The sequence below is a fragment of the Lissotriton helveticus genome, chromosome 4_2 (genome assembly GCF_964261635.1).
Source record: "Lissotriton helveticus chromosome 4_2, aLisHel1.1, whole genome shotgun sequence".
NCBI classification, from domain to species: Eukaryota; Metazoa; Chordata; class Amphibia; order Caudata; family Salamandridae; genus Lissotriton; species Lissotriton helveticus.
Window position 1 is genome coordinate 137,115,393 of NC_136064.1, and position 27,944 is coordinate 137,143,336.

Genomic DNA, 27,944 nt, shown 5'->3' on the forward strand with positions numbered 1-27,944 from the left:
GGAGGTGATGGAGGAGGTGATGGAGGAGGTAATGGAGGAGGTGACGGAGGAGGGGACGGAGGAGGGGACGGAGGAGGTGACGGAGGAGGTGACGGAGGAGGTGACGGAGGAGGTGACGGAGGAGGTGACGGAGGAGGTGACGGAGGAGGTGACGGAGGAGGTGATGGAGGAGGTGATGGGGGAGGTGATGGGGGAGGTGATGGGGGAGGTGATGGGGGAGGTGATGGGGGAGGTGATGGGGGAGGTGATGGGGGAGGTGATGGGGGAGGTGATGGGGGAGGTGATGGGGGAGGTGATGGGGGAGGTGATGGGGGAGGTGATGGGGGAGGTGATGGGGAGGTGATGGGGAGGTGATGGGGAGGTGATGGGGAGGTGATGGGGAGGTGATGGGGAGGTGATGGGGGAGGTGATGGGGGAGGTGATGGGGGAGGTGATGGGGGAGGTGATGGGGGAGGTGATGGGGGAGGTGATGGGGGAGGTGATGGAGGGGGTGATGGAGGGGGTGATGGAGGGGGTGATGGAGGGGGTGATGGAGTGGGTGATGGAGTGGGTGATGGAGTGGGTGATGGAGTGGGTGATGGAGTGGGTGATGGAGTGGGTGATGGAGTGGGTGATGGAGTGGGTGATGGAGTGGGTGATGGAGTGGGTGATGGAGTGGGTGATGGAGTGGGTGATGGAGTGGGTGATGGAGTGGGTGATGGAGTGGGTGATGGAGTGGGTGATGGAGTGGGTGATGGAGTGGGTGATGGAGTGGGTGATGGAGTGGGTGATGGAGTGGGTGATGGAGTGAGTGATGGAGGAGGTGATGGAGGAGGTGATGGAGGAGGTGATGGAGGAGGTGATGGAGGAGATGTTGGAGGAGGTGATGGAGTGGGTGATGGAGGAGGTGATGGAGGAGGTGATGGAGGTGGTGATGGAGGAGGTGATGGAGGAGGTGATGGAGGAGGTGATGGAGGAGGTGATGGAGGAGGTGATGGAGGAGGTGATGGAGGAGGTGATGGAGGAGGTGATGGAGGAGGTGATGGAGTGGGTGATGGAGTGGGTGATGGAGGGGGTGATGGAGTGGGTGATGGAGGAGGTGATGGAGGAGGTGATGGAGGAGATGTTGGAGGAGGTGATGGAGTGGGTGATGGAGGAGATGTTGGAGGAGGTGATGGAGTGGGTGATGGAGGAGGTGATGGAGGAGGTGATGGAGGAGGTGATGGAGGAGGTGATGGAGGAGGTGATGGAGGAGGTGATGGAGGAGGTGATGGAGGAGGTGATGGAGGAGGTGATGAGGAGGTGATGAGGAGGTGATGGAGGAGGTGATGGAGGGGGTGATGGAGTGGGTGATGGAGTGGGTGATGGAGTGGGTGATGGAGTGGGTGATGGAGTGGGTGATGGAGTGGGTGATGGAGTGGGTGATGGAGTGGGTGATGGAGTGGGTGATGGGAGCCAAAGATACCTTGCACTTGACGGAGACACTGGATAAGACAAGCGGCAGGAGGAAACCTGCAGAACATTGCCATACCCTTTCAGCAGCAAGAGACCGCTAGTACCAGGCACGCACGATCAAGGCGCCAGAAGGGGCTTCATAATCAGAAAGCCCTCAACGTCGCGGGACGCGAGCGGGACGCGAGCGGGACGCCTGGGGCTAAGCCCGGGCAAAGGGCGGGCCCTCTACGGCCCTCATCGGCCAGAGGAGGCTGGGCTGGGCCACCCCCCCGAATCCCATCACTACTGCCTGCGATCAAGGTAATTAACTGTGCCGTACAATACTCAGTGTAATTCACCCATCACTATTGTATCCCCGTTTAACATATCATGAGGAAGCCTGCAAAAAAGTCTAAAATGCCTACACTGAGATCAAGCACTAGATCAAAACCGGATTCCCAACAAACAGTACCAACTTTAACTGCCATAGATAAGATGCTCAAGCAAACCATAGGGGCAGTTTCCAATGCCATAGCTAACACGGAGAGGAGGTTGTCTCTACCACCCATGATCGTCGTCCAGGACACTCAGGAAACTACAAATGACATCTCTATAGCTCCTCTAGACCTTACAGATGATCCTGATACTAACATGGCTATTTCCCCCTCCTCACTCGTCGATCTCCCGTGTGCTCAGGCTCCCTCTAAGAAGAATAGGGAGCATCCTGCTTCACAAACAAAAAATAGCAAGAGCAAATTAAACACTATGGAAAACAACTGGCCTAAGGAAGGCTCAAAAAACGGGGGGGGGGAAAGACCAAACTAGAAACCACAATCTGGTAACACCTATAAACCCTCCCACCACAGGAATACCCTGTTGGATTACCAATATGGTGTCTGACCTCAAAACGGACTTGGAACATTCCATCACTGTCTTTATAAAACCCCTTATATCTAAAATCGATAGGCTGACATCCCTTGTAAACAACATAGGTGTTGGATTGAAAACTCAACCAACACAAGGGGGTGCCACAGTAACAACAAATCTGGATGGGGTTCTATCCAATACACTAATGAAAGATAAGCAAAATTCAACTCAGGACACGGTTACAAACAATCTCCCTAGAGACCCACAAATAAGCTCAAAAGTCACCCAGATAGACAGTAATACACCAAATACAGACAAGACTAATAAACAGATAAACCCCGAAACCCTTAAACCATCCTCAGGGCCCGCATAAATACCACCCAAAACCCAAACACCGAAATTGAACCCTAAGGCAAACCCTACCCTTCCAGTAAGCACAAAAGAAAATAAAACATTATCTAGGTTCAAGATAATTAATTTGCCACCTGAAGCCTTACCTTTCGTAGTGGTATTAACAGGAGTTCCACCTCTAAGAGAAGGCAAAAGGGAAACGCCCATAGAGTTAAAAAACAAATGCGCTCAGTGGCTGCAAATACATAGACCACTACCCCCAAACATCTATGGCCAGATTCTCTCTGCAAGAAGGGGGGAATGGATCGGCAAAGGCATTAAGACAATAGCAGGGGACATAATCAAGGTGAACTTTCGAGACATTGCAGCGGTCAATTATATTTGCAATGCGCCTTCTAGTGATATCCACTCACAAATCCATCCCCTGCATTTATCTTACTTCTACCCCCATGCATCTCATAGACCTATGCATACCAACAGACCCCCGATGCCCAGAAATCCCCAAATGGATACCCAATTTAGACCAAACCAGTGGCAAAGGCCATTTCTTGCGCCCACAAATTATGACCCCTTTGAAACACAGTATGCACACTGGAATAGGTTTAGTGTCCTTGAACAGGTGGATTGACACGAAAAGGGAAAACAAACCCCGAAACATACAAGGCTAAGGGAGGCAGAACTGCTGGATACAGGAACGAAAAGGGGATATGCGAATAGGCCATCATCTGTCTATTATAAGAGAGGTGGCAACAGATCTCCCAAAACAAGTAGAGGTAGAGGTGATCTGACAAAAGCCACAGAATATTTGACTACCACTGAACAAAGCAGAATAGTCATTAACTGTAGGCCACAACCCAGATCTACCACATTAATCAAAACTGGCGAGCACATAGTGCACTCACTAGGAGACGAAATAGGATGCCCCAAGGAGAACACCCATGAAAATGTACAAATTGTATCCTGGAATATAGCAGGATTAGCAGCCAAATTTGAGTCCCGAGAATGGCTTAGCTACATAAATAAATTTCAAATAATTTGCCTACAGGAAACATGGGCCACTGAAACAAATGATTACAGCTTAGAGGGTTACAAAAGTTTCTTCGTCCCAGCCAGAAAAGTATCCTCAGGGAGAGCTAGTGGGGGACTAGTGATATATGTTAACTTACTTATCCAGGGCACCTGGACAAATCTCAATCAATGCTCACCCAATCTCCAAGTAGTAAGGTTTCAATCTAAAACACTACATCTTCTGCTGGTCAACTGGTATAATGCTGTTGGCACAACGGAAAAGGGAAAAGCTGTAAAGGAACTGGACTCCTGTCTAGAAAATCTGAATTCCCTAAACAAGACACCAAACCCCCCAAGTCTCATACTGCTGGGGGATTTTAACTGTCACCTTTGTGAAAAACTAAAACCTTTTACCAAAGACTGGTCAAGATGCACCACAGTGAAAGGGCCACACTTCACCCATTCAAAAGAAGGATGGGACCTGGAGAGACTAGCGAAGAGGTACAATCTCATCCAAACTCTAGATCTCGCAGAACTGGGTGATAAAGGAGAGCTAAACCCAACATATAGAGGGAGAGGTTGCCATTCCTATATCGACTATATCCTTGTCTCACCCATTCTAAAAAGGAATATCAACAAAATCATAATAGATACAAGCATCTACAGTGATCACAACCCGGTGATACTTGCAACGAAAGGATTTGATTTTAAATTGGGTTCAAAAAGACATGATACAACAGAAAGGGCAGTGGATCAAGGAAGGAGAATCAGATGGGCCAGGATTGATGGGGACAGCTTTTATAAAAAACTGATAACTGAGGGCACAAACGCAATCAACACATGCCTTGACTCAAGGGTAGAAGGAGCCATGGTGGTCAGGGCTTTTGAAGAGATTGCTTCTTATGTTAATAATCTCTTAAAGATTCCAAGCAATAGTAAAGTATCCCTGATGCCACGTTGGTTTGACTCTGTTTGCACCAAGGCGCACAAAAAACTGAAACTTAGTCTTCACGAAAAACCAAGGAATAACCTCACAGTAGCTCAGAACAGACTGGAATACAAAAAAGCTCTGAAAAAGCGTAAACAAAGTCTGCAAATCCAAGCCTGGGAGGACCTAAGGGACGCCGCAGAAAGGAAAGACACCTCAAGCTTCTGGAAAGTCATTAACTCCCCTTGCTTTCAGGATCCAGGTGTACCTAAAATAACTAACATCATCCTGCCAGAACAATGGCAGACCCATTTTCAGAGTCTTTATAATCACACAAAAGACTCCACTCAGGGGGACAACCCAAGGATGATACACCCAGTAAAACTGGTTTTCTCCCTAGAAGAAGTGGAAACTGGTATAGCTGGGTTAAGCAAAAACAAAGCACCCGGCCCGGATGGAATCCCGCCAGATCTCTTCCTGAGTAAACCCGAGCTATGGGCTCCGCTGCTTACCAGGGTCCTGAACGAGGCTATGGTGGCAGGATTGCCTCGTTCCTGGTCGACGGCGACCATAGTCCCGATCTACAAGAAGGGAAACCGTGATGACCCCCAATGTTACCGCCCCATTTCACTCATTGATGTAACTGCGAAAGTATTGGGGCGGGTCATCTTACACCGTCTACAAGATTGGGTGGAGGAACATCAGGTATTTTCGGACATCCAATATGGCTTCAGGGAGGGAAGATCCACCACTGACCAATGCTTGAATTTATACCTCCTAACAGCAAAATATATCATCGCAGGGAAGGGGTCCGTCTACATGGGGTTTATGGACCTCTCTGCGGCCTTCGACCGCGTAAACAGAACGAAGCTCTGGTCTCTGTTGGTAGAACTAGGCGTGGAACAACCGCTTGTAGATATCCTGCAATCCTTACACTGGAACACAGCTGCATGCGTAAGATTCAACCAAGAGGGAAACAAGACCGACCCCTTTGCTTGCACCAGTGGAGTAAGGCAAGGCTGCATCCTTGCTCCCTTCCTTTTCTCCATATATATCAACTCCCTGGAAAAAGATCTACTGAAACTGAAGGTGGATTCACCTCAAATCGGTCATCGTGCAGTGCCGGTATTACTCTATGCCGATGACGCGGTATTACTAGCTAGAACCCCTTTAGGCCTACAAAAGCTGATTGTTGGCTTTGTAGAGTTCATGGGCAAGCTGGATCTAACAACAAATCTGGAAAAATCTTACATCATGTCTCTAGGGCAAAGGAGAAAAGAGAATTTTGTTTATTACATCGGGACACATAAAATCAATCAAGTTAATACATTCTCATACCTGGGGGTATTGTTCGATAGTCACCTTAATTTTAAACCCCTGGCAGAGAAACATGCTACAAAATTGGCGGCGTCAGTAGGAGCCATTATGGGGTATGGACAAAGATTGGGAAGGTGGTCTCCAGAACAAATACTAACCGTATATAGGTCAATTTGCTGTGTAAAGGTAACTTATGGCGCAGAAGTCTGGGGCTTCATAGACAATAAAGCACAGCAAATACAGACAGAAGAAAATAAATTTTTGAGAAGAATCCTGAAAGTGCCCCAGAGTGTTCCCGCCTACATTATACACGAGGAAGTAGGTGAATATTTTATAGAAGACCAGATCAAACTTAAACCACTCCTGGCATGTGTCAAGATATGGACTAACCCGGAGGCGACCCTAACAAGACAAATCATTTTGGATTGCCTCAAACGTGATAAAGGACACAACATACCCTGGCTGAAGTACATTAAGAAATCATTTGCAGAGATTGATTGCGCCGACTTCTTCAACTCCCCAGAATCCCTAACCGGAGAGAGCAAAACTATGACAAAAAAACTTTCTTCAGAACGGTCACGGATAATTAGAGCCAAGAATGAAAGGCTTAAACCCACTGTTTCATTGTACTGTGAACTCTCACCAAAGCAAGGAATGGAGCCATACCTGAGGGTCATGCATAACACCCAGGATCGCTATTACATGACCCGTTTTAGACTCAATATGCTTCACCACCTATTTGCGGTCCCTGCTGGGTTCACTCACACAGTGGAGGAGAAGGGTACCTGCGGCTGCGACAACAGGTCTCCGCAGGATACCCTTCACTTTGTTTTATTGTGCCCATTCTACACAGTGCCAAGACGCAAGTTCCTGGTAGAGATTCTGAAAGAACTAAAGTGTAGACAAGCAAAACAGGCCCTGAAGTTCCTGCAGGAAGCTGGAGACGCCCACACTCTACTGTGCACTATAAACTTTATCCGGTTAGCATTAAGATTACGGAATACCAGAGAATTATGACTCTAATATTAACCGACCCCATGAAAAATGATTTCCTATCCCCCACTGACCCACTGAATGATGAATTACGATTTTAGCTAAACTTATCTTTTTTAATGGAAATTGCATTTTTTAAATATTTTGTGTGTATATTGTGGATGTGCTTTTATGGTGTCTTTTTAAGAACCGAATAAAGATTACAAATTGAAATTGAGTGGGTGATGGAGGAGGTGATGGAGGAGGTGATGGAGGAGGTGATGGAGGAGGTGATGGAGGAGGTGATGGAGGAGGTGATGGAGGAGGTGATGGGGGAGGTGATGGGGGGGTGATGGAGGGGGTGATGGAGGGGGTGATGGAGGGGGTGATGGAGGGGGTGATTGAGGAGGTGATGGAGGAGGCATTCTATAGAGTCTGTTCAACTAGATCTAGGAAGTCCTCAGAGCACCAGTTGGAATCAAGCCACCTTACCTTCAGTCTGGACACCCTCCTCCCACGATGACGAGTGGACACTGCGGCTGCCATCTTGAAGGGCTTCTTTGCACTCAACCAAGTATCTCTCAATGAGCTCCACTAGGCTGTCGAGGGAGCCCACCCGCTGACGCTCCAGCCACCCCTGAGCACCCTCTGGGAGGATCTGAACCAGCTGCTCCATCACAACGAGATCCACAATCTCTGCGGCGCTGCGGACTCCGGGTTTTAGCCACCTCTGGCACAAGTCCTGCAGCTGATGGGTGACTGTCCAAGCGCCTGCTTCGACGGTAAAAGGTAGACTGCGAAACCTCTTCCGGCAGGTATCCTCGCCCACTCCTAGGTGGTCAAGGATGGCATGCTTCAACCTTTCATAGTCTTTGGCACTTCGATGTGGCAGGTCTGGGTAAGAGGCCAGTGCATCACTAGCCAGCAGGGGAGCCAGCGGCATCACATGCTGCTCCGAAGGCCACCGGACGCCCTCAGAGGCACACTCAAACACCAGCAGGAAGGCCTCACCATCCCGCGACGGGCCAAGCTTCACCATCTTCCCTCCTTGGATCTGAGTCTGTGGTCTCTGTAAGAGTTTCAGCGGGAACTCCTGCTGCCCGGCGGGCACTGGCACATGAATATTTTCCAACGTTTGTACCATGGTATTAGGCCAGGTTTATTGATTCACTTTGTCTTCACTTGGACAGGTTATTACTTAAATATGAAAAGGGACAGATGGGTGACCAACCACTGATGGAAACAGATGCACCAATACTTCTCCAGTGTTGGGCAGGGCCTCGCTGACAATCACAGGCCCATCACCTCCCCTGGTGCGGAAGCTGTCCAGTGTCTGAGGATGTCCCCTCAGCAGTCTCCAGCGACACTGTGGCTACAAAGGTCCATCACATTCTCCTGAGGCGGCTTCAGATGACATGAGGTTCCTGAAACAACAAACACTGCGTTACCCTTCGTAGCTTTCAGAAACAGTGAGGGCTGATTCACAAAGGTAACACACTTTTACGTAGGTTTAGACTTCTGAGTCAGTTTACTACTTTTCAGTAATCACAAGCTGCACTTTTGTAACAATTTACCCTTGTGACAAACATGGTCAACCACTGGCACTTAAACACCGACCCATAGAAAATATTGGAAGTAGGAACTTTGTAGAAGAGTGTAAATTACTACAAAAGTGCGGCGTGCGATCAGCACTTTGCAGTACATTTTGTAGTACTACTGTAGTACCGCAGAACATACTACAAAGTGCAGTTTCTGAATCAGGACCGTTATGTTAATAACAAAATATATATATGTATGTGTGTGTGTGTACATATGTGGACGAAGAAGACATCAGTATGTCCATTGCAGATACCAACCTGTAATATTTAACAAAGAGGAGTCCTAGTATTGCTGCGTCCAGATGTGGGTTTATTCTTAGTAAACAATAAGGATACAAGCAAGGTAGTAATTCAGTAAAGGCCCCAATTAAAGCCCCACCGGGAGCAGCTGCCCTGCTGTTCAGCCAAAGATATAACTGACAATAGAAGGAAACAAACACAAAAGGAACTCTAGGTGACATCACAGATACAGGCTGAGCAACTTAGAACAAACACTAAGAAGGACAGAGAGGGAGGAAAAGCAAGATGTACACAACCTCCTACAGGTACTCACAGATTTGGAAGAAGAGGGAAGCACTGATTCATTTTATGAAACTCAAATTGCTGCAAGCTCCACTCCCCTTAAATCATCATTTAAGCCCAAATGTAAATTCAACCCCACACCTTTTCTTTGACAACATTGATTCGTTCAACGAAATTATGGTTGATGAAATTAAGAAAATCAATCAAGCCGAAATAAAGAACAACCATAGGCCGAAGGAGAGGGAATTAACCATGGTTATAAATAAATGGTCCCCTGAACATGAGTGTGTCATATGCAATGCTGACAAAGGTGTAAATGTTGTCAACTGGCCCCTTATGATGTATATAGACAAAGCTAATCTCCAGTTAAAATACACTACATGTTATAAAATCCTCACATGGGGAGAATATGAAAGTCTCAGGAATAAATTCTATGATGACTTAACATGGCGTGACCACAGTTTCATTACATTAGAGCAGGGGTACTCATAGTACGGCCCGTGGGCCGCCAGCGGCCCGGCAAGCCTTCCTTGGCGGCCCGCGGACCTTGCAGACAATCGTACCTGTGCTAAAAAAATCATGTATTAGTGTTAGCAAATACCGCCGCAGCAGCGCTTGACTAAGAGGACTCAGAGACTGATAATCACTGCTCCCCCGGCCCCCACAGAGCAGAGTGGAGATGCAGGGGCGCTAAGAGGTGAAATACGACAAAGCCTCTGCTCTGTGGGGCCGGGCGAGCGGTGATTGTCAGAGTGGAGATGCTGGGGCGCTACAACAAAGCCTCAATAATAGGTAAATGGTCTTTTAAAGACCTGCAAAGTTCTTTGGTGCAGCTGTCTGTGTGCGCGCGCTGAGGAAGCTGTCTCAGCCCGGGCTGAAGGCTGACACAGACAGACAGACAGACACACTGTGAGATGACAGAGGGGGAGGGAGAGGGAGGGCTGGAGGTAGGGAGAGATGTATGTATGCTGGGTCTGGGTGCTCAGTGGATGAAGGTGTCTGCTGCAGGGACCAGTGTGCAACCTCATGGTCACAGGTTTTCTTTTTGCTTTAGCCCCGCCCCTCCCCTTCTGACCCCGCCCCCACCAGTGCGGCCCTCGGCCACAAACCACACTGTAAATGTGGCCCCCGAGAGAAAGTTTGTGAGAACCCATGCATTAGAGGAATACAGCTTTCTGAATGTAAACTTCCCTAGGGTTCCTATCATGTATCTTCTACCCAAGGTACACCAAAACAATGTATGTACCCCAGGCAAGCCCATCATTTCTGCAATAGGAAGCCTACTGGAAAATGTCTTCAAGTATGTTGACTTCTATCTGCAGCCGATGGTGAAAGATCTACCGTCTAATATAGAAGACACTACAGATCTTTTAAAGCAGATCTTTGACATACATTTGGAGGCCGACTTCCGCATGGTGTGTCTTGACGTTAACTCCCTCTATATGAGCATTCGACACAAAGATGGACTAAGGGCTGTTTCACATTTTTCGAACCGTAGCCAAAATAAATTGTTGATCATAATGAAATGTTGATCAAAATGATCAAGTGGTGTCTCTCATATAATATCTTCCTTTTCAATAAGACACTATACAGACAGTAACAGGGAACAGCGATGGGCACTTGTTTCGCTCCCAGCTATGCCAATCTGCATAAAGGCTAGAGGGAGGAGCAGGTGTTACATGGTCCTGAAATGGAAATATGGTCACCCCACATTGTGACATGGTTACGATATATCTATGACCTTTTTATCCAATGAAATGGTGATCTAGATTCTGTTTCAAGATTTGTTGACTGTATAACTACCAACAACTTGAATCTACTGTTCACAAGTCGTATCGCAACACTGAAATTGAGTTTTTAGATGTGAGAGTAGAGGTAAAGGAGCATCATCTTTGTACCACTGTATTCTGTAAACCAACAGCAGGGAACACAAAATTGCACGCAACCAGCTCACATCCCCAATCACTCAAGATCAGTATTCCCCAAGGTGAACTATTGAGGGCTAATAGAATCTGCAGCTCTAGTGGGGAATATGATTGTATCGAAAAGGAAATATGTTCAAGATTAGGAGACTGAGGGTACCAACGTCCTGTCTTAGAACAAGCCAAACTCAAAGCTAGGGAGGACAAAAGAACAGATCTCTTGTTCAAGAAACCAGAAAATGAAGAGAAAGCGAAAATTTTAAATAGGTTTATTGTCACCTGCAATTCACACCACAAAGAATTGAGGAAAGCACTAAACAGGCACTGACATTTGGTTATATGAGATCTGGTTGTCGGTAAATATGTCACTAAGAAACCTGGCGTGACATACCGACGTTCTCAGACAATAGGAAACAAGTTAGTCAATACCTATACTGATACACATCCCCAATGGTTGAAAGCCAGTAAAGGGTTCAAAAAGTGTTTGAAATGTAAGACCTGCCAGTATGGCAAAAACACAACACAAGTGAAAACATGTCTCGGAGAATATTTAAGCATCTCTAAACCACTAAACTGCAAATCAGAATATGTGGTTTATCTGTTAGAATGCCCGTGCCCCAAAGGCTATGTGGGGAGCACAGAGTTGGAGGCCTAAAAGTGGGTCCTTCAATATTTATGTGCTATAAAAAATGCTGACACCACATACCCTGTCATTTTATCAAGAACAGCGGTCCTTAGCTTGAACAATAAAATTCTAAATGGCAAACATAGCAAGACGGACGACACCAAGCCCAACATGTGATCTTATCAAGGATCAGCACGAAGCGGACTGCTTAATCTTGCAGCCGCGTTCATTTTATCTCCGAGACATAAACAACCCTCTGGGCCTCAGACATTATTTACAGGCTCCCAGGACGAGGATCACCTCCCGCCCACTAACTCACAGAAGCCGTTCCAGGCTCTGTTTCAGGAAAACAAAGATAACTCTTTTCTCCGGAAAGGCTTCTTATCAAGAGGCCTTCATGGACCTCCCCCGCTGACGGAGATTAGGCTTTTAACATTTCAGGCAATAGCATTAACATTAGTCCTGAAGATGATCCCAGTTTAATATTAGGAGCTAGGGATCGAAACGTCACGTCGACTGTTGTAACAGTACTGCATGTCTCAACTGTATATATTTATTGCAGTTACTGTTGGTTTGTGCTTGCACAAGATTGCATTGTATTGTAAGCCGCCACTTACTGCAACCCTTTTGCCTGCTTAAACCTTTCTTATTCTTTCCCCTTATTGTTTGTTCTCCCTGACTTGGTACAGGCTTGTGCCCAGTGTTTTTGATTCTTGTTCCACGTATTCGCAAATCCTTGTACAACTTTGAAAATAAATACTTCCTTGTCCGGCTGGACATTGGAGAAAACTAAGCCATAGCTCTTATTTAAGTCTATGTTTGCCATTTACAATTTTATTGTTCAAGCTAAGGACCGCTGTTCTTGATAAAATGACTAATTACCCGAGGTCCTTTGCTACCTATAACGGGTTCCCTTGTTCACTATATTGTTACCACATACCCTGTAGCCAGACATTTTATAGAATGCCACAACCGAGACCCCTTTAAATTGACCTATTGCATCTTAGATCAGGTTGTTAAAACCCTAAGAGGAGGGGGGGACAGAGAAAAAGCTCTCAGACAGTTGGAATGAAGGTACATTCTGAGAATGGGCACTAAAGAGCTGGCCGGCATGAAGATTGATGAAGATATATACACCTGTCTCTGAAGTAATGTCCATCTACCGATTCTACTGGTGTATGTGAAAAAATTATGTTCCGTTTTTTGCCGTATTCTGAAGGAAGTTAGTCTGTGCACTGTATATGTATGCCTTTTTAATGTTTTTTAATCTGTTTTGTTTGTTTCCCAAGAGAGTATTCTAATACTATGCCTATATTTTTCCATTACAGGTTATCCACAGGAATTACTGTGATATAACAGCAAAGAAGCTAAGATATCTATTTTTATGTATTATAGTTTATTTTATTTTTTATCCTTTACTATTTTCAGATGTTATTAGTCATTTTTTGTTGCATAGATCGAGTGCTCGACTAACACTTGACACATTTAGATGAATCATGAACATGGTCGCTATTTCTAAATTATGCAGGATATCATAACTTCCTTGGAGGACGTGATGTCCCTTATTATGCATTGGAGACTTTGCCCACTTGGGCTCATTTGAATACAGAGCTATTTGTGTCTTTTAATTGCTCACTTTTTTTAGCAATATTTTGTTTCTCGATCAACTAGGTATTTTTAAGTTGATTTCTATCTATACAGTGAGGACATTGCCCTCTTGGGCTGCATTAATTCTGAATCAAACCATGAAAGATTTGTACCCCGATTCCTCTGGTATGGAAATTACTGACAATATTGTGTGAAGCTGGTGAAAATAAAAAAAACACAGCTTGCCAAATTGTGACCGTATTTAATTTGTTCCATGTAGTTACATTCAATGTGTTTTCTCCAATGCAACACGTATTTCAATTTCTAGTCCTTTGAGAAGCAATTATTCTAATTTATACTGCTTTACATGTGGTAGTAACGTGTTAAGATGGACGATTATATTCTGAAGAGACATGTAACGTTTAATGCCTCTTTCTATGACCATGCTCACCACAACTTTATTTGATGTCTACTTGATAACGTCATGAACAAGGCTTTTGAAGACAAAATGCTTAGACGTTTGTCTGCCTTTTCAACCTGTAAATTGAACTGATTTTCGTACATACAGATTGCCGTCTCCTTAGTATTTTCGTTTGGGAGCAGTTTTGTAAAAAAAAAAAATATATATATTTTTTTTTTTTTTTCAGGCACCCACACTCAATCTTACTTAGACACTCACACACCCACTCACAGACCCACTTAGACACATGCTCAGTGAGAGACCTATTGAGACACTCATGCACCCACTCAAACACTGTTGCACTCATTCACAGTCCCACAGTGACAGAGACGCACTCAGACATTCACGCACCCACTGGCAGACCCACGGAGACACTCATGCAGCCACTCACAGACCCACTGAGACACTCATGCAGCCACTCACAGACCCACTGAGACACTCATGCAGCCACTCACAGACCCATGCACACACACTCTGACCCACTCAGAGACCCACACACCCACTCGCAGACCCACGCATCCATTCAGAGACCCACTCAGAGTCATGCACCCACTCACAGTTCCCAGTCAGAGATCCACGCACCCGCTCACAGATGGACTCAGAGACTCATTCGCCCGCTCACTGACCCACTTGGAGACCTATGCACTCACTCACAGACTTACTAAGAAAATCACACACCCGCTCACTGGCCCACTCAGAGACTCACGCACCCGCTCACAGACCCATTCAGAGACTCATTCACCCACTCACTGACACACTCAGAAACCCACGCACCCGCTCACAGACCCACTCAGAGACTCATATACACCCACTCACAGACCCATTCAGAGACTCATATACACCCACTCACTGACCCACTCAGAGACTCACGCACCCGCTCACAGACCCATTCAGAGACTCATTCACCCACTCACTGACACACTCAGAAACCCACGCACCCGCTCACAGACCCACTCAGAGACTCATATACACCCACTCACAGACCCATTCAGAGACTCATTCACCCGCTCACTGGCCCACTCAGAGACTCACGCACCCGCTCACAGACCCATTCAGAGACTCATTCACCCACTCACTGACACACTCAGAAACCCACGCACCCGCTCACAGACCCACTCAGAGACTCATATACACCCACTCACTGACACACTCAGAGACTCATATACACCCACTCACTGACACACTCAGAGACTCATATACACCCGCTCACTGACACACTCAGAGACTCATATACACCCACTCACTGACACACTCAGAGACTCATATACACCCGCTCACAGACCCACTCAGAGACTCATATACACCCGCTCACAGACCCACTCAGAGACTCATATACACCCGCTCACAGACCCACTCAGAGACTCATTCACCCGCTCACTGACACACTCAGAGACTCATATACACCCGCTCACAGACCCATTCAGAGACTCATTCACCCGCTCACTGGCCCACTCAGAGACTCACGCACCCGCTCACAGACCCAATCAGAGACTCATTCACCCACTCACTGACACACTCAGAAACTCATTCACCCGCTCACAGACCCATTCAGAGACTCATTCACCCGCTCACTGACACACTCAGAGACTCATATACACCCACTCACTGACACACTCAGAGACTCATATACACCCACTCACTGACACACTCAGAGACTCATATACACCCGCTCACAGACCCATTCAGAGACTCATTCACCCGCTCACTGGCCCACTCAGAGACTCATATACACCCACTCACTGACACACTCAGAGACTCATATACACCCACTCACTGACACACTCAGAGACTCATATACACCCGCTCACAGACCCATTCAGAGACTCATTCACCCGCTCACTGGCCCACTCAGAGACTCATATACACCCACTCACTGACACACTCAGAGACTCATATACACCCACTCACTGACACACTCAGAGACTCATATACACCCACTCACTGACACACTCAGAGACTCATATACACCCACTCACTGACACACTCAGAGACTCATATACACCCACTCACTGACACACTCAGAGACTCATATACACCCACTCACTGACACACTCAGAGACTCATATACACCCACTCACTGACACACTCAGAAACTCATATACACCCACTCACTGACACACTCAGAGACTCATATACACCCACTCACAGACCCATTCAGAGACTCATATACACCCGCTCACAGACCCATTCAGAGACTCATTCACCCGCTCACTGGCCCACTCAGAGACTCACGCACCCGCTCACAGACCCAATCAGAGACTCATTCACCCACTCACTGACCCACTCAGAGACTCATTCACCCACTCACTGACCCACTCAGAGACTCATATACACCCACTCACTGACACACTCAGAGACTCATATACACCCGCTCACAGACCCATTCAGAGACTCATTCACCCGCTCACTGGCCCACTCAGAGACTCACGCACCCGCTCACAGACCCAATCAGAGACTCATTCACCCACTCACTGACACACTCAGAAACTCATTCACCCGCTCACAGACCCACTCAGAGACTCATATACACCCACTCACTGACACACTCAGAGACTCATATACACCCACTCACTGACACACTCAGAGACTCATATACACCCGCTCACAGACCCATTCAGAGACTCATTCACCCGCTCACTGGCCCACTCAGAGACTCATATACACCCACTCACTGACACACTCAGAGACTCATATACACCCACTCACTGACACACTCAGAGACTCATATACACCCACTCACTGACACACTCAGAGACTCATATACACCCACTCACTGACACACTCAGAGACTCATATACACCCACTCACTGACACACTCAGAGACTCATATACACCCACTCACTGACACACTCAGAGACTCATATACACCCACTCACTGACACACTCAGAAACTCATATACACCCACTCACTGACACACTCAGAGACTCATATACACCCACTCACTGACACACTCAGAGACTCATATACACCCACTCACAGACCCATTCAGAGACTCATTCACCCGCTCACTGGCCCACTCAGAGACTCACGCACCCGCTCACAGACCCAATCAGAGACTCATTCACCCACTCACTGACACACTCAGAAACTCATTCACCCGCTCACAGACCCATTCAGAGACTCATTCACCCGCTCACTGGCCCACTCAGAGACTCACGCACCCGCTCACAGACCCAATCAGAGACTCATTCACCCACTCACTGACACACTCAGAAACTCATTCACCCGCTCACAGACCCATTCAGAGACTCATTCACCCGCTCACTGGCCCACTCAGAGACTCACGCACCCGCTCACAGACCCAATCAGAGACTCATTGACCCACTCACTGACACACTCAGAAACTCATTCACCCGCTCACAGACCCACTCAGAGACTCATATACACCCACTCACTGACACACTCAGAGACTCATATACACCCACTCACTGACACACTCAGAGACTCATATACACCCACTCACTGACACACTCAGAGACTCATATACACCCGCTCACAGACCCACTCAGAGACTCATATACACCCACTCACTGACCCACTCAGAGACTCACGCACCCGCTCACAGACCCAATCAGAGACTCATTCACCCACTCACTGACACACTCAGAAACTCATTCACCCGCTCACAGACCCATTCAGAGACTCATTCACCCGCTCACTGGCCCACTCAGAGACTCACGCACCCGCTCACAGACCCAATCAGAGACTCATTCACCCACTCACTGACACACTCAGAAACTCATTCACCCGCTCACAGACCCACTCAGAGACTCATATACACCCACTCACTGACACACTCAGAGACTCATATACACCCACTCACTGACACACTCAGAGACTCATATACACCCACTCACTGACACACTCAGAGACTCATATACACCCACTCACTGACACACTCAGAGACTCATATACACCCACTCACTGACACACTCAGAGACTCATTCACCCGCTCACAGACCCAATCAGAGACTCATTCACCCACTCACTGACACACTCAGAAACCCAAGCACCCGCTCACAGACCCAATCAGAGACTCATTCACCCACTCACTGACACACTCAGAAACTCATTCACCCGCTCACAGACCCACTCAGAGACTCATATACACCCACTCACTGACACACTCAGAGACTCATATACACCCACTCACTGACACACTCAGAGACTCATATACACCCACTCACTGACACACTCAGAGACTCATTCACCCGCTCACAGACCCACTCAGAGACTCATATACACCCACTCACTGACCCATTCAGAGACTCACGCACCCGCTCACAGACCCACTCAGAAAACCAAACCTACCACATGAGTAGTTATGGTGAGATCAATGAGAGTGTGAGAATATCACGGATCTCTCTATCTAGTTACGCAACTGTTGTAGGAACTGATTGGAAACAAAGACCTTTTCTTGTGCTTGTGCCGTGTTTACAAAGAAAGTCACCCTTTATAGAAGAGGAATCCTCACACACATAATAAAGTCATGCATCATCATCCGTATCCTCTCCTCACCCCGGAAGGTAAACACCACCAGGGTGGACTCGACCTCCCCGTGGACTTAAATGGTAAGAGGGAGTTCTTGGATAAGACTAACTGGATAAAGTAGGGCTCCAGACATTATTAAAAATACCTTGGTGTGGCAAGGGTGATTACCTTTATTCAGAGGTGCACCAGGCATCCCTAAAATCAATTATGAACGGGTAGAATGAGGACAATGGCTAAAAACCATTCTTCACCTGTCAACATGTTTCTGCCCGATAATAGTAGCCAAAACGGTCTGGGGCATTCTTCAGGGCCAAAGGATCCCGATCTGAAGTCATTGTGACTTCTAAAAGTCTCTAAATTAAGAAAACATTTTTTTAAAGAAGTATAGGTGTGGACTACTTTTAACCCAGGTGATTCCTACCTGGTTCAGTTTCTACTGTTCAATAGACTCCCTAAACTTTAGGGGATGCCGGCTAACTGCTCCCGAAGGGGGTGGCGTCCTTTGTAGTCACACTTTAATCAGAAGGTACACCACGTTTGGTTACCTATGTGTATACCGCTCCAGACCACAGGTACATACTCGCTCACAGACCCCCCCCCTCAGAGACTCATGCACCCACTCCCGGACCCACCCAGAGACTCACGCACGACTCACTGACCCAAACAAACGCTCTGTGATGCCATCGGTGATGTCACTGACCATGTCATGAGTGATATAATATGTGAGGTCATCAGTAGTGCATTGTGGGGGTGTAAGTTATAATTAGGTCAGTTAACTGTAGCTGCTGTTTTTTTCTGATTTTGTACGTGAGAAATCTGAGTGTAACTATAACATTCCTGTAACCTTTTCTTTTTTTCAATGAATATGTGTGTATATGAATCTATATATTGATTTATTGCAATACCCATGGTATGTATATTCAGATTTAACATGGATTATTGTTATCACTTTAGGTCTACTTCATATTGCAACCCACATCCATTTTGATTCTGGGAAGCTTAACTTGTCATAGGGCCTGGATGGAAGAAGTCTCTTTAGTTTGCCAGTGTTGTCACCTTTCCTTCTGCAGGTGCCTTGTCATGCTTCTCGTTAGCTCGATAAAGGCTTGTTTGTATTAGACGGCTGATACTGAGGCCTGCGGGAAGGCAGGTGATAATGAGCTCGGAGAAATAATGGTGCAAGGAAGCCTTCTGTCTGCCATGGACCAGGATGCTGGGATGCTGCGGCTGCTGGCCCAGTTTTAAGGAGATGTTAACTTAGGGAGTGTGTTCACTCCCATCATGATCATCATTGTGGTTGGTTGTTGGTGGGGTGAAGAGATCTATGGAGGACCCCGGGGGAAGCGAAGACGCAGTCTAGTCTTTTGCGGGGCCTTTCGCGCAGGGAAGGGCCAGGCTGGGTTGAGGGGCGTGGTTGGGGGGTGGGTATAAGAATGCAAGGGGAGGAAGGCGGCTTCCTCTTCCTGCATTCTGGCATTGCTGGGTGGGTTAGATTTCTGTGGAGTGTTAGGGGGTGTTGTGGAGGTTTACAGACGGCGGTTTGTTGCCCGGGTTGCTGGATACGTGGCTGGACTGGTGCCGGACGTTGGTGCGGGTTTCTGGTCGTTGTCGGCGTTTTCCTGTTGCGGAGGTATTTATTGGTGCGATATGGCGGGGGATGCTGAGGCGGTTCGGGAGGCCTTGAGGGTGTTGGGGAGGGCGGACCTTCTGCGGCCGGGCGTTTTAGAGCAGGCCTGGGTTGGCTTTACGAGGCCTACCCGGGCGGCGGCAGCGGGTGTCAGCGCTGCAGTACTGGCCTGCCAGGAGGACTCAGTCCCAGCGGGCAAGATGACCCCGGCCCGGGGGCGGGGCTCGGGCGTGAGAGGGGCTCAGTGCGGAGGGCGGCGTAAGAGCCTGCCTCAGCGCTTGAAATCGGCAGGGAGCGGGGGCCCAAAGGGGGGGGCCCGGAGCGTTTTTTCAAGGAGCATGTGGATTGTGAGGTGCTGGGCACGCCGGGGGAGGGGCATGGCGCCCCCTCGTCCTTGGACGTGTCTGGAGACCCGGGATTGTGGAAGGGGGGCAGCTTGGGCTCTCCGCCCTCGGGTCTCTTGTTAGTGTGCCTGGGCTGGCTGTTTTGGGTGGCGTTGGGCAGGTGGGCCCTGCGGTGGAGGCTCTGGAGGTAGAGGGGGGCAGCGATGGTGAGGAGGCTGCGTGTGTGGTCCTTGGGAGGGGGGGGTTTGCTGATGGTGGGCTCCTGGATCTGTCCATGGGTTCTAGGGCCAGAACCCCGGTACTGCGGGGCACTGGCGGGCCGGCTGTTGTCCAGCTGGCGCCGGTGGTGAAGCCGGGGGGGCTGGGGAGTCTCTTCCATGGAAATCCATGCAGGGGGTGGGTACCAGGGGCTACTGCCCCCCGTTGTTGGGCAGGTAGGAGGCCACGGATGTGGAGTCGAAGATCAGAGAACAGAGGCTGTTGATGCAGAACGCAGACGCCAGGCTTTTGGAGTTGGAGGATATGAGGGCGGGGGCGGCCTGGGGGGGGGGACGGGAGGGCCCTCCCACACCCACGTCGGAAGAGGAGTTTTGGGCAGAACAGGAGGAGGCCGAGAGGAAGGTCAGGGCCCGGGGGGGGGGGCCAAAGGGGGGGTGAATGGACAGGCAGGGGCAGTTAGGGATGGCCAGGATGGCGGCAAGGCCCAGCAATGCCAGAGCCCGCCCGGGTTGGAGTGGCCCGGGGGGTCAGGGGGGATCCCAGCTGGCGGAGGTCAGCAGAGGGGTGGGTGGTTCGGCGGAGCGCAAGACGGCTCAGGGACGCTGCCATCAAGCATTAGGGGAGTCGGCGGCGGCTTTCCCTCGATCGCGGCATCGGGCCTCGGTGTGTGTGGTGGAGAAGGAGTCTAGGCATGGTGTGCCATGTCAGAAGGGTGTGAAACGTGCAGTACGTGAAGTGGAGTGGAAGCAGGTGGAGGATGACTGGGAGATTGAGCTGGATTATGGAGTGGAGAGTGAGGAGTTGGAAGAAGGTGAAGGGCGAGATGATACGGACAGGACGGCTGATGGGGCGAGGGGCAACAGTGGTTTTGGTGTCTTGCAGGCCCCAGTGAAGAAGACCGGGAAGTCAAAGGGGTCTGTGGTGCAAACCAGTGGAATGGACCGTCGGCCGGGACCGTCGCAGGCCGCACTGACAGGTGAGGGTGAATGGTGGGCTGCTTGGGGGGAGGGCCAGAAAGGTGGCAGAAAGAAGGCCTGCAGGTCAGTTGGCGTGGGGGAGGGGTCTGTACGGGAGGACGGGATTAAAGGGGCCAAGGCGGGGGCGCTTGCGTCAACAGGTAAGCAGGTAGTGACAGCAGGGGTGCAGACGGACAAACCGGGGCTGGGAGACAAGGCTGACGGGAAAGAGGACAAGAAAGAGAAAGGGGGGGACAAGCACCAGAAGAAACTGCCCTATATGGGCTTGGTCATGCCTTTGGGCTCTCACTTGTCGGAGAAGATAAAAATTAAGATTTGGAAACACGAATATGTCGATGTTTTCAAACTGTTGCATAGGGAGGTACAAGCCAAGGAGGGCTCCAAGGAGGAGAAGTGGGAGTTGACCAGGAGGCCGAGGGTCCCGGTCAACATGGAAAATTGGACTTCGGCGTTTTTGATATACGCCAGCATCTATTGCGAACAGCATGTGGATAGGGCTATCCCCCTGTTCAAGTACATGGACATCATCAGGAAGGCGCAATTACAATTTGGGGGCTTCGCATGGCTGAGCTATGACGAGGAGTTTAAAGTTGCAGTGGGGTTTCACGGAAGGATTTAGAGTAGGTTACCAAGGTCCAAGAGTGCGTAGGTGGGCAGATAATCTTAAGTCAGCAAAAGAATTGCCGGAGGTGGTGGCAGCCAAGTTGCAGAAAGAAGTGTCAGAGGGCAGAGTTGCGTGCCCCTTTGGGGAATGGCCCTTGGAGCACCTGATTATCTCACCTTTGGGTGTGGTGCCTAATAAGGAGGAAGGGGAGTTTAGGATGATACATCACTTGTCCTGGCCGGAAGGCCAGTCTGTTAACAATTTCATTGCAGACGTAGACTCCCGAGTCCTTTATGCGTCGGTGGATGACGCTATTCGTCTGGTGCACAAGAGCGGGCGGGGGGCGGAGATGGCTAAGTGTGATGTCAAATCAGCCTTCCGCCTTCTGCCGATTCATCCGGCAGACTTTTCCTTATTGGGCATGCAGTTTGCAGGGGCCATCTACGTGGACAAAGTCTTGCCCATGGGGTGTGCCATATCCTGTGCGCTCTTTGAGGTCTTTAGTACATTTTTGCAGTGGGCGTTTACTCAAATTAGCGGGCACCGGGCTGTGACACACTACTTGGACGATTTTATTTTCCTGGGAAGGGAGAAGTCGGGGGATTGTGGCAGGGCCCTGTCACAATACCAGGACATGGCACAGAGTTTCGGGGTCCCCTTGGCGCCGGAGAAGACAGCTGGGCCTAGCTCTTGCTTGACGTTTTTGGGGATCGAGCTGGACTCCGTTTTATGGAGGGCTTGCCTTCCCCAAGGGAAGGTCTCTGGGATACAGGCATGTCTGCTGTGGGTCATTGGCGAGAAGAGGATTGCGCTGCGCACTGTACAACAGCTCTTGGGGTTCTTGAATTTTGCATGCCGTGTGGTGAGAGCGGGGAGGACTTTTTGCAGGAGACTCGGCATGACCATTTCGGGGGCGGTGTTACCACATCACAGAGTTCGGATCTCCATGGGGGTGCGGGCTGACCTGCGGACTTGGTGGACTTTTCTTTCTGACTTCAATGGTGTGTCACTGGATTTTGTGGAGGAGAGGACGGTGTGGCAGATTCAGATTTTCTCAGATGCAGCGGGGGCGGCAGGTTTTGGCCTTTTCTGGGACGGTAGGTGGTGTGCCGAGGAGTGGCCAGCACACTGGTTACAGCAAGGGCGGAGCATTGCTTTCTTAGAATTTTTTCCTCTGTTGGTGGCACTGGAGGTCTGGGGTGCGGAGTTGCAGAACAGGTCAGTGTTGTTTCATGTGGTCAACATGACAGTGGTCGAGTTGGTCAACCGACAGAGGGCGAGAGACTTGAGAGTGTTGCGGCTGTTGAGGGGGTTTATGCTGCATTGCTTGAAGTTGAATGTGATTTTTCTGGCCAAACATGTCCCTGGGGCGAATAACGACATTGCGGATGCTTTGTCTCGTTCGCAGTGGCAGCGTTTCCGGAGGTTGGCACCTGGAGCGGAGCAGCAGAAGACCGGATTGCCGGACGGCGTCTGGGCCATGGGGGAGTGAGAGTTTTAGGACTGGTGGAGAGCTCCGTTGCAGAATCAACAAGGAGGACGTACAGGCTGGCATGGGATGAGTTTGTTTCTTTCATGGGGTGGAGTTGGTTGGCTGCGGGGGGTGCTCGTTCGGTGATGGAGCAAGGAGTTTCACAGTTTGTTTTGCACTATATTGACAAGGGTTTGTCGGCTGCTACAATTTCAGGAAAATTGGCGGGATTGTCTTTCTATGCTACGCTGTTTTTTGGCTTTGAACCCACAAAAGATGTAGTCATTGGTAGGATGCTGCGGGGTTGGGGCAGAGAGAACAAAATGGGGCGGGCGTTGCGGGAGGCGGTGACATTTGAGTTGTTGGCTCGCATTGTTGATGTGTTGCCATTATGTTGTTATAATGGGTCTGAGGTCAGGCTGTTCCGGTTGTGCATGGCGTGGATGTTTTTTGGAGCCTTTAGGGTTTCGGAGTTGTTGGGTACCAGGTCTGGTGGTGGTAGGCGTTTTGGAGACGTTCGTTTGGAAGCAGGCCGGCTGGGTATTTGGTTGAACCAGTCTAAAACGGATCAGTTGGGGAGAGGAAAGTGGGTTTGGATGTGTGAGAGTGCCCGGTGACGGAGTGGAGGATGTTTGCGGAGCAGGTGCGATTGTTGGATGGGGAGATATTTTGTCATGAGTCTGGAGCCAGGGTCACGGCGGGGCAGTTGTTGGCGGTTTTGCGTAAGGCGGTGAGCAGGTTGGGGCTGAATCCTTTGGCGTTTGGGACGCACTGCTTTAGGATAGGGGCGGCAACTGCGACATCGCGCTTGGGATGGTCCTGGGATAGGATACGTCAGATTGGTAGATGGAACTCATGATGTTGTGAGCGGTATGTTAGAAAGTAGGTTGCTGCGTGGGGGCGTTTTTTGGGCACAGTTGGAGCGCCATTCTTAACAGGATGTGTACTAATACCTTTTTCTTTCGTAGGTTGCGTGGGAGGCCCGGGGGCCAAGACGGTCACGTGGATTGTTGGGCATTCTTTTTTGCACTGGGCATCGAGATATGCGGAGCAGCAGGTGTACGGCCGTAACCTGGGACTCAACGGACTCCAGCATGAGGTGCACTGGTGGGGGAAACAGGGGATGCGATGGGGGGCACTTTTGCCCTGGCTCACGAAGATGGTCCCCCAGAGGGGATACCCGGACTTGTTGATCATCCACCTGGGGGAAAATGACTTAATCCAGCTGTCGGGTTTGGCGCTCTTGCAGCTGATGCAGCGGGAGCTGGAGGTTATGAAGCTCAGGTTGTCTGGGGCTTGCATTGCTTGGACGGGATTCATCCCCAGGAGAGTTTGGAGGGGGGGGGGTGAATAAGCCTGGGGCAGTGGAGAAAGCCCGAAGGAAATTGAACAGGGCGAGGAGGGTTTTCTGTGAGAAGAAGGACATTAAGGTGATTTCCCACCCAGGACTATGACTTGAGGAAAGGTTGCTCTTTAGGGACGACGGAGTGCATCTTTCGACGATTGGAAATGCGTATTACATGATGGAAATGCGTGACGTTGTGAGCAAGTTGTGGAATGAATCGATCTGGTGCCGCAGGGATGTGTGAGTGTGGAGGCAAAAGGTGCACAGTGACACCTGGGGGGGCAGGTAACCGTTCCCTGGTTGGCGGTATTAGGGAGGGGTGGGGGAGTCACTAGCGGGCGCACCCACCACTTGTGGGGGGGAGTGAATGATGGAAGGGGTGACTGGTGGCAAGAGAGTAGTGCCAGCATGCGAGGAGAGATTGGAGGGAAGGTTGAAGAACGGAAGGTGGAATGAAAGGAGAGTATCAGGATGGATCTTGGTGTTGGGGGGAGATTTAGTCGTTGTTGATTATTGTTGTTGTTTATTGTTGTGCAGCCTGGTCCTAATAAATGGCCTTTTACGCTTAACAACAGTGTGGCCTGATGATTGTGCGGTAGGTGCTTTTGAAGCCGCTGTTGTGTTTGTTGTGTGTTTGCATGGATAGTTGGTAGTTAGTCAGACTCCCCCTCGAGTCTGAGAGGATGGATCCGGCTCTGCCGGGTCCGCCCCGGGCGTAGCGCCTCCAGCCGACACTGCTCTTATTTACACGGAGTTCTGTTTTATGTCGACACCTGCTGTGCTCCCGGATAGAGATCCCTGTTATTTATCCTGTTTGTTCTTAACATAGGTTTAGAATGGAAAGAGGAATCGTCTTTATGGGCCACTTTATTGCTACAATCGTCTTTGTTTGAGCTGCGGCTGGTACTGATCTGTAAGTCACTCCTGCCGCGGCTCCGCCTCCAGAGGACATGGCTGCACTTTATTCACCTGTTTGTACTTTGCATATGTACTAATGTCCTACAATAAACCACTTTAAGAGAAATCTTTGATTCTTGGTCCTGACTGTGGGTGACACTGGATCTGCATCTGTTGCTTCCGTCCAGCGCTCCGAGGCGGCTCACAAAGGTCCGGCGATCAATGGGGTTTGAGATTGGATCCTTTGAACATAAGATCGATCCGCGCAGACCAGCGGCCGGACACGGCTCCAGAGCCGGCCCAGGTGAAGAGAAGGACGTCCTCTGGCTCGAACCTCTCCGTGTATCGGAAAGAATAACCGACAGTTCCATGCGCCCAGCTGACCTCTGACCCGAAGATGCTGAAATATTGAAAGCACAAAGGCGCCCCCTCATGGCCTCACCCTTGGAAACACGTGACGTCCGTCGGTCCGTCCGTCCTCACGGTGTGGGTGATCTCTGGGCGGGGTCACATCTGGATCACCCCCCTCCCCCCCTCACGGTGCGGCCCCCAGGGCTGCTCGGTGGGTTCGGCTCCGCCGCTGTCCTGGTGACGTCCTTCTGTCCGTCCGTCCTCTCGTGTCCTGGTGACGTCCTTCTGTCCGTCCGTCCTCACGGTGTGGGTGATCTCTGGGCGGGGTCACATCTGGATCACCCCCCCTCACGGTGCGGCCCCCAGGGCTGCTCGGTGGGTTCGGCTCCGCCGCTGTCCTGGTGACGTCCTTCTGTCCGTCCGTCCTCTCGTGTCCTGGTGACCCCCAGATTGTCGCCTCTCTTCCCAGGCAGGGTTGTGACGTCATTGAGAGGCTCCAGATGTGCCCGCGGGGGGGGGGGGCTTGTCTCAGACTGAACTCTGCAGCCCCTCTGGGACCCTCCTGAGGCCGGATGAAGGCGGGTGGGAGGGGGGGGGTCAGGTCCAGTGAAGGGGGGCGCCCGAGGGTCTCTGACGGGCGATGAGCGGCTCACAGGTGACCTCTGCGGACTCACCTGAGCTTCGCCCCCCCCCCCCGGGGAGGGTCCACCAGCTCCGAGGCAGGTCTCCTCACAAGGACAGTCCGAGGAGCCCCCGTTGCCCTCCCTGCAGCCCCTGATCGAGCCCTCGGCTCCAGCGGCTCGAAGCGCTCGAGGCGCTAGAGATGCGAGTCACGCTGCTGCTGGGACTGGAACCAGGGTCACCCCGGCTCCACGTGCAGCACCTCGGCCTCGGGGCGAGACTCCCCGCGGCGCAGGGGGCACCAGGCACCCGTCCCTCAGTCCAGCCCCTCGAGGCGCTATCCGCTGCCCCGCCGCTCCGCTGGCCTCTCGGCGCCCGCCCCGCGCCCTGTGACCCTCGGCAGCCCCGGTGCCCCGTGGAGCGTCCCGGGGCCGCGTAAAGCGCCTCAGCCCCGAGGCGGCGCTATAGAGAGACTGCAAAACAAGCACTTACCGCGCCCGGAGCCCTGGACAGGACAGGAATGAGGAATAACCGGCAGCCCAGAGAGGCTGTGTCTCCCCACGGCACAGGCGCTGTGGAGACTGGGGAATAACGAGGGCAGGGGCGGGGCCACGGAATGAGGAATAACCACGAGTGGGAGACACTCCTCACAATCCATTTATTTATTTATTTATGCGATTTTCTATAGCGCAAACTTTACCCGAAAGAGTCAGAGCGCTTTACATAAGAACCAGTTGAGAAACATAAGGATTTAGGATTACATGAGTTACATAAAAGGATACACACGGAAAGAAATTAGCAAATGTACAAGATGTAAAGTCACACAAGGAGGCGATACAAACAGAAAGAAGAGATATGACTGGATATACTCTAAGAGTCACATAGGAATGGTAGAGAGTACAAAGGTCTACTGCATATACTAGTGATTAGAGTTATCTCTATATACATAGGGAAGGGATACCAGTGGATATACTCTAAGAGTCCCATAGGAATGGTAGAGAGTACAAAGGTCTACGCATATATTAGTGATTAGAGTTATCTCTATATACATAGGGAAGGGATACGAATGGATATACTCTAAGAGTCCCATAGGAATGGTAGAGAGTACAAAGGTCTACCGCATATACTAGTGATTAGAGTTATCTCTATATACATAGGGAAGGGATACGAATGGATATACTCTAAGAGTCACATAGGAACGGTAGAGAGCACAAAGGTCTACGCATATATTAGTGATTAGAGTTATCTCTATATACATAGGGAAGGGATACGAATGGATATACTGTAAGAGACGCATAGGAATGGTAGAGAGTACAAAGGTCTACGCATATACTAGTGATTAGAGTTATCTCTATATACATAGGGAAGGGATACGAATGGATATACTCTAAGAGTCCCATAGGAATGGTAGAGAGTACAAAGGTCT

At 49.9% G+C, this 27,944-nt stretch overlaps 1 protein-coding gene across 1 annotated transcript in view; it reads right to left on the reverse strand.

Annotated features, from left to right (window-relative positions):
• LOC144752257 (uncharacterized) overlaps window positions 1-27,140 on the reverse strand; it is a 65,584-nt gene extending 38,444 nt beyond the window's left edge. Inside the window, exons 1-2 of the mRNA XM_078640265.1 lie at window positions 27,011-27,140; window positions 7,349-8,280 (exon numbers count right to left, since the gene is read on the reverse strand). Of these exons, the coding sequence (XP_078496391.1) occupies window positions 7,349-8,000 (652 nt within the window). The 5' untranslated portion in view covers window positions 8,001-8,280; window positions 27,011-27,140. The remainder of the gene's footprint in view (window positions 1-7,348; window positions 8,281-27,010) is intronic.
• Window positions 27,141-27,944: the final 804 nt, after the last annotated feature.